Source organism: Notechis scutatus, chromosome 4 (genome assembly GCF_049901735.1).
Source record: "Notechis scutatus isolate UNSWTSFEM ecotype Mainland chromosome 4, rNotScu1.2, whole genome shotgun sequence".
NCBI lineage: Eukaryota > Metazoa > Chordata > Lepidosauria > Squamata > Elapidae > Notechis > Notechis scutatus.
The window spans coordinates 39,581,262-39,599,603 of NC_142012.1; the positions used below are offsets into that span (position 1 = coordinate 39,581,262).

General features: G+C 36.2%; 1 protein-coding gene across 1 annotated transcript in view; it reads right to left on the reverse strand.

Moving 5' to 3' along the window:
* The window catches only part of SGCZ (sarcoglycan zeta), a 573,073-nt gene that overhangs the window by 49,347 nt on the left and 505,384 nt on the right, over nucleotides 1-18,342 (reverse strand). Inside the window, exon 4 of the mRNA XM_026667086.2 lies at nucleotides 16,929-17,016. Coding sequence (XP_026522871.2) covers nucleotides 16,929-17,016 — 88 coding nt within the window. The remainder of the gene's footprint in view (nucleotides 1-16,928; nucleotides 17,017-18,342) is intronic.

The window sequence follows — 18,342 nt, forward strand, 5'->3', positions numbered from 1 at the left end:
CAGCCCAGCACACTATCCCCACCACTTGTATATATAGAGAGATGGCAGCTCCGGTCACACACTGCTTGCACTGGCACTAAGCCAAAGCACCAGCCTGAAGATGGCGAGTGGGACCTCGCGAAACGTTGCCTAGATACTTTGAATCTTACGCGGGAGAAAACCCGAATAACCAAAGATCCACATATATATATATATATATATATATATATATATATATATATATATATATATATATATATATATATATATATATATATATATATATATATATATGGTGTTCGGCTTGGTTCGGTATTTTCCCACGTCATTGTAGTTCTTTTAAAGTTGTAGCAACGTTTCAGCAGAATCTCATCTGCCATCATCAGGCTTCTGTATTGTGTCCGTCTGTGGGTCAGACTTTTACAGTGGTTTCAGATTTAAATTTGGGGCAGCCTATTGCTGTGCCAGAATGGTTTTTCTTCATCCTGATTGGTTGGGAGTCTTGGTCTGTGTTTATTGGTCTCAGAGTTTGCTGTGTTCTGCTTGATGGGTGTCTCTGATATCTTCTGTCTGTTTTTTGGCTCTTTTTGTATCTTGATTGACTGGCAGCATTGTGTTACTTTAATGGAGGCCTTTAGTGCAGCTTGGCTTCGGATAAATGGACGGCTATCATTAGTTAGGAAGCTGGGTTTCATCTGGGTGCCTGGTTGGGGTGTGTTTGAGCTGGAGGTATCAGGGGGATCTGTTTGTGCCCAGGTGTTTGCCTGGCTTGTGGTGTGGAGATTTTTTTGTATATATATATATATATATATATATATATATATATATATATATATATATATATATATATATATATATATATATATATATATATATATATATATATATATATATATATGGATCTTTGGTTATTCGGGTTTTCTCCCGCGTAAGATTCAAAGTATCTAGGCAACGCTTTCGGCGAGGTCCCACTCGCCATCTTCAGGCTGGTGCTTTCGCTTAGTGCCAGTGCAAGCAGTGTGTGACCGGAGCTGCCATCTCTCTATATATACAAGTGGTGGGGGATGGTGTGCTGGGCTGGTTGGCTGTGCTGCAGCCTCTTGATTGGTTGATGGAGTTGATGTTGGTATAATGGGCTGTGTAATGGCCTTTTGTTGTAGAGATATCCTGGATCTTGTGCTGTCATCTCCTGGGTCGTTAGCCTCTTGTGTTTTAACGGCTTGGGTAATGGGTTGTGTGATGGGCTTGTGAGTTCTTTTGTTGTGGTATCCTGGGTCTTGCGTTGTAATCTCCTGGGTCGTTTGTGTTTTGATCTCTTTTCCATTAGCCTCCTGTGTAGTAACAGCTTGGGTAATGGGTTGTGTGATGACCTTGTGAGATTTATTGCTGTGGTATCCTTGGTCTTGTGCTGTGATATCCTGGGTCATTTGCTGTGTTGTGACTTCTTGAGTTCTTGGGGTGTAATTTCTTGAGTTTTCTGATGTGATGTCCTGAGCGGGTGGCTGTGATGTAGCATTTTGGGTTTTTAATATGGCTTTGAGTTTGGGGTCTGGGTCTGTGTTCGTTTGGCTTCGAGTTCGTGGTCGTGCCACATCTTCATGGTGGGGGTCAGTTCGCTTCATGTATGGTTCAGAGGAGTTTGAAGTGGGTAGTGATGCAGCTGCAGTGCGGCTTCTGGTCTGTGGTCGTGTCTCATCTTCTGTGTGGGTGTGAGTCTGATTTTTACGTGGAAGTGTGGTGGTGGCAAAAATCAGACTCACACCCACACAGAAGATGAGACACGACCACAGACCAGAAGCCGCACTGCAGCTGCATCACTACCCACTTCAAACTCCTCTGAACCATACATGAAGCGAACTGACCCCCTCCATGAAGATGTGGCACGACCACGAACTCGAAGCCAAACAAACACAGACCCAGACCCCAAACTCAAAGCCATATTAAAAACCCAAAATGCTACATCACAGCCACCCGCTCAGGACATCACATCAGAAAACTCAAGAAATTACACCCCAAGAACTCAAGAAGTCACAACACAGCAAATGACCCAGGATATCACAGCACAAGACCAAGGATACCACAGCAATAAATCTCACAAGGTCATCACACAACCCATTACCCAAGCTGTTACTACACAGGAGGCTAATGGAAAAGAGATCAAAACACAAACGACCCAGGAGATTACAACGCAAGACCCAGGATACCACAACAAAAGAACTCACAAGCCCATCACACAACCCATTACCCAAGCCGTTAAAACACAAGAGGCTAACGACCCAGGAGATGACAGCACAAGATCCAGGATATCTCTACAACAAAAGGCCATTACACAGCCCATTATACCAACATCAACTCCATCAACCAATCAAGAGGCTGCAGCACAGCCAACCAGCCCAGCACACCATCCCCACCACTTGTATATATAGAGAGATGGCAGCTCCGGTCACACACTGCTTGCACTGGCACTAAGCCGAAAGCACCAGCCTGAAGATGGCGAGTGGGACCTCGCCGCTTGCTAGATACTTTGAATCTTACGCGGGAGAAAACCCGAATAACCAAAGATCCACATACAAATACCGCGAGAACCTCAGAAAACATATATATATATATATATATATATATATATATATATATATATATATATATATATATATATATATATATATATATATATATGATCTGACACCTCTCTGCCCCCTCCCTCTCCCCCTCTCTCTCACACACAGAGGTAGGAGTGGGAATCAAATTTCTTAACAACTGGTTCTGTGGGCATGGCCTAATTTGTGGGTATGGCTTGGTGGTAATGTGACTGGCTGGGCATGGCTTGTATGTAAATATTATAAATATTTATGTAAATATTGAATTTTTTTTATAAAAAAAGAGCAACTTTTACCCAAAATCAGGCAAAGCAGGCAGGCAGGCAGATTGAGTTGCTCACAGAATCACAGATTCATTCAGACATTTGTGTTTCTGCTATCGGCTAGCTCAGTCTGTCACATAAAATTTGCTTGCAAGCAAACTCACAAAATTAACTCACAACACACCATGTATGTAAATATTGATTTTTTTTATAAAAAAAGAGCAACTTTTACCCAAAAGCAGGCAAAGCAGGCAGGCAGAATGAGTTGCTCACAGAATCACAGATTCACTTAGAGATATATGATTCTGCCATCGGCTACCTGCACTGAATAATGGAAGCTTCAGTCCTAAGGAAGGTTCAGCTCTGCTTAAAAGCAGAGCCGAAGATCTAAAGATTAGCTAGAGAACAAGAAATCCAATGGTTTCCTACTTTCTAGCTAATCTCCCGGCACATCAGAACAGCTGATGGTCAGGAAAAAAAAAAAAAAGGAAAAATAGCAAACTTAGCAGGCAAGTTTGCCAGGGAAGAAATGAATGGGCGGGAAGGGTTCCCGCGGACCATGTGGGCGGCGCAGCCTTGTGTTCCCGTATAGCCTGGATTAATTGCTTTGGGGGATGCTCTGGGGGTGACATTTCTCTGCGGACCACCAAAATTTTCTTGCAGACCACCAATGGGCCATGACCCACCAGTTGTCGACCACTGCTCTAAATCATCTGAGTATAGGACAAGACATAAGAGATGGAAACTTATCATGGAGAGATCTATCCTAGAACTAAGGAGAACATTTCTAACAGTGAGAACAATTAATCAGTGGAATGGTTTGCCTCCAGAAGGTATGGATACTCTGTCACTGGACCTTTTAAAGAAGAGATTGAACAGCCATTTATCCAGAATGGTACAGGGTCTCCTGCTTGAGCAGGGATGGACAAGAAGACCTCCAAAATCACTTCTAAGTCTGTAAAATGCAAACTGGGTCATAATTATTAATCAACAGTATAATACATTTAAATCATTCCTTCCAGTACAGCTAAAATGCAGTAAAATATAATAAAATTATTACAATGCTTTGTGTTTCAAGTGGGAAGAGTTTGTTCAAAATACACAGAAAAGTGATGCAGCTGCTTTAATGAGCTTCTTTCAGTTGCTGCATTTATGTAGCATGTTTCAAAGGACAATTTCCTAAAAAAAAAAAATCAAAAGTACTGCACAGCCTTAAATAAACTTGATGAATGTGAAACTGAATAGTTCTATCTGGAAAGACTAATTCTTAATCAGGCAATGTAAATTAAGCAATCTTCACACACACACACACACATTCCTACTTAGATATGATATAGAACAAATGAATAAATGCATGATTAAATGGATGCAAAACGTTAAAGAAACAGTCACTACACAACAATGGGAAAAAGTAATGAATAAATGCATAAAATTCAATCCAAATTATAATCTTAAAGAAAACTGGTATAAAATGTTTTACAGATAGCATATAACTTCATTAATACATTGGAAAAGTAGAGAACAAGAATGCTTCAAATTTCATATCTACCCATGCATCTTACTCTTTCTCCACTGAGAAAGTTTTCATGAGACTTTCCCACCAAAGAGATTAAGGAGAAGCCACAAAAGTGGGGACAATGAACCTTATATATCTACCTCTACAGCAACAAAAATAGTTGGAGAAAGCAGCTAATTGTGATCAACAAAGCAATATCTGAAATACAGAAAATCAGTTAAGCATTTCAATATTTTTATTAATTTGCTGCTCCTTGTAACTGAATGTCAGCAACAAATGACACATGTGCATATATTGTACATATCCACGTATCATCAAATTTTGCCCTAGTTCACCTGTATATATCTTAAAAAGCATGGGATGCTTTTGTTTAAATCATTTAACATGTTTTCAGATGTTCATGTATTTGCATATATTCATTCACAATGATGAAAATCCTTGAAGCTGATAACAATATGTCATGAGCTTTAATGTTTCTGGGGAAAACAGAGAAAGACAAATGTGGATTCAGTCCATATGCAGGAATTAATAGCATGTCAAAATTGTCTTCCAATTTTCTGAAAGGTTTTGTTGTCTTTGAGAGGTTCTGTTTAACTTTGTCTTCATGCCACAGCTATGAGATGAAAAAGAAGCTAATGAAGACAAGTTCTGAACAAGTGTAAGTCTCTCTTTCTCTCTGTATGTGTGTGTGTGTATACATGCATGCATCTGTCTATTTATTTCTGTGCTATGTGACATGTCCCAGAGAATTTGTCTTTTACTGATAAATACTACTCTCCCAAGTATTAAACACATGGGGAGATGTCATCAGCCTTATGCAGCATTCCTGGTGTCTGATTAAGCTTTTTGCTTAATCAGAGTCGCTTGTCTATTTGCAGACTATACACAATGCTTTAAACAGTTAGCCTCCTATTTCATTATAAATAGGAGGGAGGAATTCAAATCAAAAAGGTTTCTGAAAGACTATGAGATTTTCTCCTCCTCCTCTTCTTCCTCCTTCTCCTCCTCATCATCAAAAAAAATCTAAAGTGACTTTGTGGGCAAACTGATGTACAGTAGAATTTTGTTTTGGCAACTGTATGGAAGTGGCACACTATTACCCTGTTCCAATTTTTTTTAAAAAAAGCTTTCTGTTTAAGATTTCCTGATGTTTCCCATTCAAATGCTAATCCAACAATGACATGGCCAAACTTCACTAGATGCTGCCATCTAGCCCAGCATCCAACACAAAGACATTTTAAAGTAACTTTTACAAAGCATACTTCCATATAAATTAGTTATATTACAGACCATCAGAGCATGCAAATATGACATTTATGAAGGTGAAGTTTAGAATACTTATTACTATTTGTTAATATTATTCTTCATCTCTAGTCAAAAAGGATAAGGAAAATATATCAGTTGAGCATGTCATTAATAGAGTAAGATCAAAAGGAACACAGGAAAAGGGAAATGGGAAGGGAAGGGAAGGAAAGCTGTTTAAAGAAGATTCAAGAAATCACAGAAAATACTACAAGTAGAAATAACAGAAGAGAAATAACAGAAGAGATGTAATAGAGACAACTGAGATTAAAGGAAAATGAAAAGGCTTTACTGAAATGGGTTATAAAATGTCAGGTGCACCTGCCGAGGCAAAATGTATTCTGGAACCAACGTCACAGTAGGCAATGGTATCAGCTAGGAAATAGAAAAGCACCAGAGCAGATGATAGATCCATTGACCTGTTTAAAACTGCATGAGGAAATGCAGTTGAAGTGCTAACAGCTCTGTGTCAGCAAATATGAATTAGGCTGAGTGTCCTAGAGACTGGAAAAGATTTGTGTTTGCAAATAAAGAAAAAAGAAGATGCGAGGAAATCACAAACAAATGCAGTCATTTCTCACCCAAGAAAAGTTTTACTATGAAGAATATAGAGAATAGCAAAAGAACTGGAATGTTTTAAAAAAGACAGGTGTAAGTTCAGTTAGCTAAGAAAATATAAAGAGTGGACCACGCAAGGGATGAAAAAGTAGGTTTCTCTTTGTTCCTTTGACTTCAGCAAGGCCATTGATTATGGAGATCACCACAGAATGTGGAACACAGTAAGGTTAATGGGTGTGCCAGAACCTCTGATTAGTTTTTTGAAAAAATCTTTCAAGGAATAAATAGCTATTCTAAGAATTGGAGTAGCTCAGAATAAGAAGTAAGATATGGGTGCATGTTATCCCATAGTTATTTAACTTACACAACTGTTCTGCTATAAGATTGGAAGAAACAACAACTGGAATTAAAACTGCAGACTGATAATGTCTATGATATCACCTTGATAGTTCAGGATATAGAAAATTTAGAAGAATTTAGAAGAATTAAAAAAAATCTGGTTTAATATTAAACATTAAACAAAGGTACTACAAAGAGGCAAAGAAATAAAGATGGTAGCTAATTTTGCTTACTTGGGTTAAGAATAAATAAAGTTTGGTCCAGTAGTTAAGGTACTAGGCTAGAAACTGGGAGACAGTGAGTTCTAGTTCCAGTTCAGCCATGAAACTCGACTGAGTGACTTTGGACCAGTCATACTCTGTCAGTCCAACTTACCTCACAAGGTTGTTGTAGTGGAGTAAAAGGAGGAGGAAGGAGCATTATATTTGTTCACCATCTTGAGTTGTTTATAAGGATAATAATAGAGGGAAATAAATAAACAAATCATGCACTGCAGAAAAAAAAAAGCGAGAGATTACATGTGGAGAGGAAGCCAATACAAACATTTGACAAGATTACAAAAAAAATAAAGTATTGAAATGATAAAGATTAAAACAATTAAAGTGATGGTCTTGTTTTAAGTCAAGCAATACATGAATTCACAAGCTGGACAATGAGAAAGAGTGGAAGAAGATTTATAGACTTAGATATGTTTACCATAGACTTCAAGAAGAACAACCAAGCAATCATGGACTAAATAAAACATGATTGTGTCCTTGAGGCAATGATCACTAAACAGAAACTTCAAGCACTTAATGGAAGAGACTGATGTACTAAGGAAAAAAACAGAATGTGTGTGTGTGTGTGTGTGTGTGCGCACACACACATATACTCAGGGGTGGGATGCTACTGGTTCGGCCCAGTTCTATAGAATCGGTAGCTGCGAAGAGCAGCTGACACCATATCAGTTCAGTGTTTGGCCCACCCGCCTGCCCAGGCTCTAGGCTGTCCTTTATTCCCTGCTCTTCCCTCCTCAACTGCTTTGCACGGCACAGCTGAGGTTGAAAAAGCAAGCAACAAGAGGATTTTCAAAAGCTGTGCATGCGCGTAGTGCTTGTCAGCTGTCCAAGCAGCACAGCTGATGATTTCTTGCAAACGCTACACACACGCGTGTTATGATTATCCACAGTTTGGAAAACTGGCAAATTGCTCCACTGGATGGCCCCTCCCCTCCCCACCCACTTGCTCCTTACCTGGCATGCGAGCCCTCCAACTTGCCTGGTTTGGTAAGTTGATATTTTTCCTCCCCCCCCCCGACCATCAGCTGTTCTGCTCTGCTGGGAGATTTAGATTAGCTAGATAACAGGAAATCCTTGGATTTCTTGTTTTCTAGATAATCTAAAAGCAGAACTGAACCTTCCTTAGGACTGAAGCTTCTACTTTTCAATGCAGACTCAGGTAGCCGATTGCAGATAGATAGATCTCTAAGTGAACCTGTGATTCTGTGAGCAACTCAATCTGCCTGCCTGCTTTGCCTGCTTCTAGGCAAAAGTTTTTCTTTTTTTATTAAAAAAAATCAATATTTACATCAATATTTATAATATTTACATACAAGCCATGCCCACCCAGTCACACGACCACCAAGCCACACCCACAAATTAGGCCACACCCACAGAACTGGTTTTTAAGAAATTTGAATCCCACCCCTGCATATCTCTCATTCACACGTGCACACATACATTCACACACACACACACACACACACACACACACACACACACACAAACATATACACACATATTTTATATGTATGTCTATGTGTGTATGTGAAAAAACTAAAGGAAATTTAAAAAGGGGGGGAAATTAAGTAGAAGGATGGGACCAATAGGCTTATTGACCTGTCCCTGGAAGATCGATGAGTCATTTCCACTATCCAGATGCTAAACATTTGATTAAGCAGATACCAGGAGTCAGACTTCCTTTGATGACAACTAATTAAGTCTATCAAAATTGAAATAGTTTGTAGCATGTGTAATTATATATACATTTGATGGATTTTTTTTAAATGTCATTTTTCAAAATGTAATAAGTTCTAAAATGCAATTACAAAATACATCTGGTTTTTAAAAATGCTTTTCCAACTTAATATGTTTTTTTCTGAGCCCTATTTTACAACATTTATACATGTACAGTCTTCTACGACTGTATGCAGCCTTCTAAGCCAAAAATCAAGTAGCCTAGCTGGTTTTTTATACATGATATAAAGCAACTTTTTTGGATTCAAGACAGCTTAAACTCACCCAGTGTCATATACTGCTATCGAAACAGCATTCTTGCTGTGTTTGGGGAAAGCATCTATTATATTCACACCTCACCTTTTCTGCTTGAGTTAAAAATGGCCCGATTGTCTTATTTCATCTTCATGAAAACAACTCTTTATATAGGCTGAGAGAGTGAGATTTTTTAAAAAGTCAGCAAGTAAAATTTGTGGCTAAAAGAGTTAAACCTGAGTCTTAATTCCTATATAACGGGATTTCAAAATTGAAACTCTCAAGTTCTATTCGAAAGTTGGCAGTCTGATCTCATGAAATGTTTTCAAACTTTAGTTCCTATCAAGGTTAAATAGGACGGATAATGGCAAAGGATTCTGGATTATGCTCCAGACCAGTGGTGGGATTCAACATTTTTTACTACTGGTTCTGTGGGTGTGGCTTGGTGGATGTGGTGTGGTTTGGTGGGCGTGGCAGGGGAAGGATACTGTAAAATCTCCATTCCCTCTCCACCCCACTAACCTGCTTTCCAGCTCCGTTCTCCTGTGCAGGGCAACAAAAGAAGACCCAGCTGATCAGCTGGGACTTGGGAGGCAGAGGGTAGATGGAGGCGGGGCCAGTTCTCCGAACTACGCAAAATTTCTGCTACCGGTTCTCCAGAACTGGTCAGAACCTGCTGAATACCACATCTCCTCCAGACACCTAAGAATTTGTTTTATCTCAAAACAGAACTCTCACAGCTATGTTATGAGTATTGTATTTTTATTTATTGAGAGCAAAAAAAAAAGCAAAACATGGAGGAAGTGAATCCAATTTCAGTGCGTTACACATGGCATTAAGAGTTAATTTGCTTAATTCTAGTTCATTGAGTAAGCTGTAATAACAGATATTTGTAATCCTGTGGTATGTACAATTGTAAACAAAGCAAAAATGGTTGTATTCACAAAACATTTAGAACTAAAACCAAACAAGCTACATAATCAATTAGCGGTTGTGTGAGTCAATTCTTTTGTTTTGCTTGTTACTTATAAACTTTTGTTTATAAGTAACTCAAGGTGGTGGACATACATAATACTTCTTCCTCCTATTTTCCCCACAACCACAACCCTATGAAGTGAGTTGGGCTAAGGGTGGGTTACTGGCCGCAGGTCACCCAACTGGCTTTCATGCCTAAAGCAGCAGTAGAAGTCAGAGACTCCTGGTTTCCAGATATCACTGAATCAATGCTGGAGGTAATAACATGAAAATATTGGCTCTATAAATATTTTTAACAGGGAAAACTTAAGGTTGAATGAAAACTTTGAAGAAATTAGAGGAAATTAGTTTTTTAAAGTAAATATTCCAAATTGGAATTGAATTGATTTTTTTAAACAAAAGCTTTACTGAGAGTTCACAGCAACACCTCCTTCAGATTCAGTTTCTCCCTTCAGTTTGTTATTGTTAGCGCTAAGAAATTGTGGAGAGATTGCTGGATTTTTCTGAACCACCCCATAAAAATCCAGACAGAAATCAGCATTTCAATTATAAATAAACCTCATCACTATGTACCTTTCCACTATCATCAGCATACTTGCTAATGATTTACAGAGGTAAGTTGTTTACATCATCTGTAATGTCAGCTGAGTGCCAGGTTGGGCAAATAATTACAGCAAGAAAAGCTTCTACTTTCTGAAACAGTTTTGATTACCCATTAAAATTGCGAGCCAGTGAATGTCAGGAAATTAGCAAAAATTAGCAAATTGACTTACTTCATTTCCTCTTTTTTTTGCATTGCTATCAGACATCTTTAAGACAATTTATCTTGGTAACATTTGGACAGGTTGATACTGTTATAAATAATCTCATTGATAATCAAGCCCTAAATTAACAATCTTGAACCTTTATTGTTGAAATCCGATTAAAAAAAATCTATTACTGTCCATTGTTCCTGGCTGGTCACTATTCCTAATCTAAAATAATCACATGGAAGGACTTCCTGTGTTATATTTTCCCTTGGGTTTTAACTAAAACATGAAAAGGCAGACATGTTGTAGACTGGTTATAATTACAAATTGGGCATTCTCACTTGCCTATTATAACTAGAAGTGCATGTTTTCATGCTTCACCTAAGAAATTTCTCAAACATATTTTCTTCTCCGATAATCTCCTCCTCAATTATTTTTATTGAACTGAAGGATAACAGTTGAAAAATGCAAAAGACACAATCAACTTTACAATATTTTGCTGCTACTCTATACATTTCCAGCATAAATCTTAGTAATGCATAAGAGATATGAAATTACAGTTGTGTTAGACCAAACTTCTCTTCCTGAGAATAGACTTCTCCTTTCTTATCTTCCTGCAGTCTCTTTCTTTTAAATCTGTTCTTGCAAAGCATGTGAGCATAGAATCACTCATAGAACCGGTAAGAAAATTTTTTTTGAAACCCACCACTGGTGTCTGTCTGTCTGTCTGTGTGTGAGAGAGGGGGATCTCATCAAAATTAGATCTGGTTTAGTTCTTGAATGGGAGATCATCAAGTAAACCAGGGCTTTAGGCCAGACTAGGAATTCAAAAAGTTGAAAACTACTTTTATATTATTGCCAAGAAAACTTTCTTGATATATTCACAAAGTCCCAAAAATTGATGAAGGCTTTATTTTTATATTTCTTTTCTCTGATTTTAATATCATGCAGAACAATTTGCCAGTACAGATATGGTTAAAGCTCATGTCAGAGGAATGTGAGAATGTCAACCTATTTTTTTCTATAACACAGGTTATAAAACACCACTAAATTTGTTTGCCCTTCTTAGTGACCTTCCCATCCAGTCTGCATGCAAGATACAATTTAAAAAATAAAAATAAATGAGATATCTGAATGTCTGAAAGAGCAGGGAGAAAGCAAAGATAAAAATTTAATGTCCTATAAGAGATTTGTTATAAGGCCGGATGCTCCAAATGATGTAAATGTGCTTTGCAGCCAACAGCAGCTTTGGGAATGTCATGACAGTCACAGAGCATTTGCTATAATAGTGAAATATTATAAGAAAATACACAGTAAAAGAAATAATGTATTAAATCATTTTTGAAAAAAAAAGATTGTAATAACATTTGTTTTATGGGGTTAAGTAATACTATACAGTTAAATTTTACTTCCTTTCTCATTTGCCAACCTCATTTTTTAAATATTAGCCTTTATTAGCTGCTCGGTTTTTTTTTTTTTAAAGCACACATGAAAATCATACATGTGTTTGTCTGCAGTCTAACACATGCCTTATATAGTAGCAATCATAATAATGTAGTTCATTGTACATGATTCACATTTAAAAGTATTTAAGAATCAGTGTGCTTCCTGGTTTGTGGTATTTCAAACCCTGTGATGGAATTCTTAGGAATTTTTCAGTTCTCAGTCTGGAGGATTGTGAAATAGACAGGAAGTCTCTAGTCCTCATTATTGAAAATGTAAGTATTAATATGGTCGCTTACAACATACAAAAATGATGAAACAAGAACAAATTGGATGTAATTAAACCACTGTCCACATGCTCAGCATGTGTAATATATTTTTAGCTGCACCTTGTCACATGTCATGTATAATATGTGCAGGTAAGCACATTGTAGAAAAGGGCAGATTTTTTTCCCCTCACACATCTGTTAAAATATTACCTGCAGAAATATGTCTTCAGGGTCATTTTGATATTTTTAAGTACCTGCTGTGGGTTAACACAGATTACCACTTAATAGAAAATCTTTAAATTCAGTAGTCCTATGTATAATAAAAAAAAATTGGTAGGAACCACATTATGATTCTTTTTCCGTTTTCTTTTTCCGTACACAGCCACAGAGAGATCAATGGCTCACTCATAAGAGAATTGTTATTTTCCACTCACTCTCTCTGCCTATTCTGTTCAGTTGCTGCAACTAATCTCTGCAGTATTGTGATTTTTATAACACATATAAACTAAGTCACGTTTTCGTTATACAAATTGAAGGCTTCTTAAATACTTCAGAATTTTTAGTACTAATGCATAAAAATCAACACATATCTTATCTAAGACTGTACAACTCTGTTTCTTTATCTACCTTGCTCAAAGTAATAGGACAGATAGAAATTGGACGATAACATCAGGCCTCAGGCGATAACATCAGGCCATTTTGTATTAGATAGTGCCTTCCTGTGAGAGAGACCTCTTTCTCTCTCCCCACTCTCCCTCCCTCTCTCCTATCTGTGATATCCCTATGATCTATCTATTTATTTATATCCATCCATCCATCCATCCAACCACCCACCCAATAAAAAAGATTCAACAGAATCTAGTATCATTCTGTGTAGATGTGGCCAGTGTTTGAAGTTTAGGATTTTTAGGATTAGAATTTTTCCATGTATTTTAACAAGAATTGAAAATTAGGGAGATTGTAAACATAAAACATAAGATAATTGCTATGACCCTTCACAAGTCTATAAATCATGTTGATTTTATTGGTATTTTACTAGAAATTCAGTAAAATTTATTTTACTGAAAATTCAAGGTTGCCTAACCCAAAACATGGGTAGGTTTCTATCCCAATAGGATTATTCCATGTATTTTACCAGGACTCGAAATTAAGGGATTGTAAATGCATGAGGCCTCCTAAACATAACAATCCTCTCTGAATTCCTCAGTGATATTTGTTTTCCATTATATATTCATGGGAGCCTGACAGTAACGCCAAGTAGATTTCCAACTCAGTGGGATTTTTCCAAGTATTTTATAAAGAATTGAAAATTAGTAGCATTGTAAATGTAAAATGGTTCTGAAACATATTGATCCTCTAATAATCTCTCCTCCATATTTGTTTTTCTCTGAGAATTCAAGAAAGCCTAATGTTAACACTAACACTAACCCTGAATATATTTACATCCCAATAATATCTTTCCATGTACTTTACCAGGAATCAAAATTAGTGGGAGTATATTGTAAGGGGCTTCCTAAACCAAACAAGCCTCTCTGAATCTCTTTGTGATGTTTTTCCTTTCCAAATTCGAAGTGAATTTCCATTCCAATAGGAGTTTTCCATATATTTTACCAGCAATTGAAAATAAAAGGGATTGAAAATATAACACACCTACTAAGAATAAGGAGCCTCTACAAATCTCTTAGCCATGTTTGTTTTACTTGATAATTCAAGGAAGGCTAATCCTAACCCTAATCCCAATCCTAATCCCAACCCTAACACTAACACTGAATAAGTTTCCATCCCATTAGGATTTTTCCATGTAGTTTACTAGAAATTGAATGGAAATGTAATAGGCCTCCATGCCTATCTAGTCTCCCCAAACCTCTTAGTGATGTTTGTTTTCCTTTCTGAATTTAAGAGTCTAATCCTAAACCTAAGTGAATTTCCATCCCTCCCTTCTAGCACTGAAGTCAAAAAATGAAACATCTGCAAGCAAACAACCAAGTTCATAAAGCACCGAGGACCCCACAGTTCAACCCTAAACTAAATATATTCTTTTCTCTTTTACAGGAAGTCAAGCTAGTTACTTTATTCTGTAAACAGGACATAAAATCAGTTAATGTAGGTTCAAGCTGTATTTCATTGATAACAAGTAGACAAGATACAAGGGAAGCATGGTTTTAACTATATTTTGCTTTGGTTGTTTCAAATGCCAATTTATTAGTGTTTCCTGTCATCATTTTTATCTGTGGGCTGTCAGACTCCTGAATGGAAAATAACCTTACAACAACATAGTAGGAGTGATTTGCAGGGCCTGTGTGATGTGCAATAAGTTCACATAGTGCAATACGACTGTGTGTTTGTTAGTAGGATTCACTGGGTTATGGATTTACTGTCTTCACTGTGAGTTGTATTGAGTTGTGGGGGAAGTGCAGGAAGGGAGGCTCAGCCAATCTCATTGTATACATGCTGTATTCCGAAAATAAAGATTTGAACTTTGTTGGTGGGATACCCATGTATATAAACAGAGAACAAGCACCACTCACTTCTAGCATTGAAGATGTTATATAGTTGGGTAATAAAATACTGTATCTGCAAGCAAATAACCAATCTCAAAAAGCATCTGGAAATCAATTGTTGAAATTCTTTATATTATCTTTTTATATATTTCACTAACTGTGATTTAAATTTGAGCAAAATAACTGTTCTAAAGAAATTATTTCTTATTTCACACGGAGGACACTGGATCTGTCTGCAAAAAAACTTACTTCCCCTAATATTTTTGTGAACACTTCAATTCAAAACTATTAATATATTTTGAAAAATATACAGTACTTTCCAATTCAAAAGTCACCTTTTCAAATGAGGGGGTCTGTTTTAGTTGAATCAGCTAACATGTCAATCTATTCAGCACAGGAAATCAAATATAATAAATCACAATATCTCTGTGGAAGGTTTTTATCATTTTTAAAAAGTAGCAGCTGAGCTAGTTAGGATAATCACAGATTTTAATTTGTAAAGAACAACTCAAGCCTACCAATGAAGGAAGATTTATCACAGAAATTTCTAGGAATCACAGCAACTGATCCTGAACCTAGTTATAGAACTGAACATGCTGTATGGCATATGCTGATGTGGGAAGCTGTTATCTAAGGATTATAGCTCCTTGTCCTCTTTTTCCCTTCTTCAAGTTTGAAAGGTTTAACTTAAAAAACAACTGTGTTTCTTTTATGGAGAAAAACACTCTGCAAATATTAGTCTACATTGATCATTGTAAAAAGTGTGATTTATGTAAATTGTAAGGGGAAGCTAAGAGCATTTCAAGTGGAAATAGCTGATTCATAAGAAATTCATAATTTCTTAACATATGCAAAGTCATGTACTGGGCTTTCTGTGATTTGTAGTCAGAGAAGCCTCAAATTAATAAACTACATTCTCCGCTACTAAAATACCTCAAATGTTGCAGAACCACTCTTAAGCTAAGGGTAGTTATCTTGAAAGCTGTTTCATTCTGTATTGGCCACAATTGATGAAAAAATGGAAAGATTATACTCTTTGTAATCTGTATGCAGTTGATATTATTTTTATATCAAGCCAATGAATGTGAAATTCTATGAAAATATACAGTCTATAAACCTACATGAATGAAATATAAACTGACCATAATATACAGAAATTCATAAGGTGACCAACTTTTTTATAATGAAAAGGAGAACACAAATACAAAACAATTCTCCTGTGTAGAGCGCATGCATCTCATAATCGCGTCTCGCCGCACTGTACCGAGCCTTGACGAATCGTCATGTCAAATACAAATACGTTACATCACACACAATGGATCGGATTGGCATTGATCAAATATGGAGATTTACAGATTAGTCTTCAAATATCAAAAAAGAGGACATGTAGGAGGACACTTATCGAGGGAGGATAGAACTTACAAAAGGAGGATTGTCCTCCCTAAAGGAGAACAGTTGGTCACCTTAAAATTCATTCAGTTGCTTTGAGTCTGAATCAAGTAAAATAATCCTAAGGATAAACTCCTTATCTCTTTCAGTATGATAATTTTTTAATAAAGTAAACCAACAAATATGAAACTAATTGTCTCAGATTTTGTGCCATGCAAGTTTATTAGATGTAAAGATTAAAAGATTATTTTTTTTTGTAAATATTTTAACAGACAAAGGAGACACTCTTAAAATACAGACAGAATTAAATCTCATTTTATCTGATCAGTGATTTGTTATAATACATTATCCCTTTTATTAAATTGGAACTAAATCTGGTAAACATGCAAACTGTCTCATACTTATGACATAGAGAGCAGTCCACATTTTCCTCCTCAGAGGTTCATTTCTTCAATTTTTTTATGTGGTTTAATGAGGCTTTTTATCAGTTTGTGTGCTTCAGATAATGTGTTAAGATTTTAAGATTGCATTTACCATTTTTTTAATTTGCTTTGTAATTATTGTTAACTGCCTTAAGAACTTTCTTGGTATATTTATTTAATCAATTTATATTTTGTTTAAAATTAACTTTATGGGCAACTTACAGTATAATTATTTGACAGGAAAATGTAGGCCATAGATCAGTATCATCTTTAATAACACAGCTGCAACCTATTTTAATACCTATATTGAAGGATTGTATTTAAAAGAATGGTGTTAAATTAAGAGCACAAAACTTTCATTAAATAATAAGACTTACCTACAGTCAGCTGTCCTGTTATGTGTCCCATCTGATTTCTTGCATTCATGGTGACATTCCTATCTGACTGTAGGACCAGTGGACTGTCCTGGAAAAAAATTATATAAAGAATGAAATGAGAAAGAAAAACTGCAAAGAGAGAATGAGAGTATTCCTGTCAAAGACCAAGTATCTTCATGAGATCTAGTTGAAATTCATGCTTATCTTTTAGTTTAAACTGGTTGTTTTTAATGGTTTTTATAGAAGAATCTATATATTGTGCAGGTCAGAAGAATAAATAAGAAGATATTTGCAGACCTCTCAGCCTGTTTCAGTACCTTCCTTTGGGGCGGTGCTTATAGGATATTATATGCCAAGACACTGGGACAGTTTTCCTCCCTCATGCTGAACACCTAATTCACACAATTCTGTCCAATATATATGTATATCAACTCAAAGAATGTGTGGCTGAAGCATTATTATTTATTCCTTTTATTTATTATCTTCTTCACTTCCTATTATTATTATTATTATTATTATTATTATTATTATTATTATTATTATTATTATTATTATTATTATTATCATTATCATTATCATTATCATTATCATTATCATTATCATTATCATTATCATTATCATTATCATTATCATTATCATTATCTCTGTTGCCTTGCAAATACACTGAGTACTTCTGTACTGGAGAAAAATTCCTTGTATGTCTAATTACACTTGGCCAGATTAAGGATCTAATCCAATCCAATCCTACATTCTTGATTAATTTTCTATCTGCCATCCAGAGTCACCAAGTGAAATGCAATTACATAATTAAATAAATAAATAAAATAAAATATACAGTTTTGCCAATGTCAGGTACATGACAATATGTGGAATCTGAGTTTGGAATTACTCTATGATTTCAAATGTTTCAGTTACCATCTCACACAACTGCATCCCATGTTGGTGTAATAGCTTACCAAAGGCAAGGTAATATGTCTCCACAGAAAATACATGCATACTGTAAAACTGTAATTTGGGTTTAAAGAAGCTGTACTCTTTTTTCCCCAGCACATTTTCTGACACTAAAGGCAATGGGACTGCTAAAGATGATCATTAAGACATTCAGAGTGTGAAGGAGAGAATGATCAAAAATGCCCCTGAGTTACTCAGGACGAGGCTATTCCATTCTAAACAGCAGTAAGTGAACTAAATGGGAGTCATTTTCAAAGGCGGAGTACTGGTTCCCAGCACTAAAGATAAATCCAAAAAAATGAATGATAGAAGGTTCTCACTTTGTGGGACTTGTGGATGATTCCCAAGTTTTATTCACAGAGGTTTTAGCAAAAGAATAAATAAATAGTGGTTGCTAAGTGAAACAAACTAAGCCTAGCTCTGCTCAAAATATTTGTTTTGTGTATAATACAAATTTAGCAAT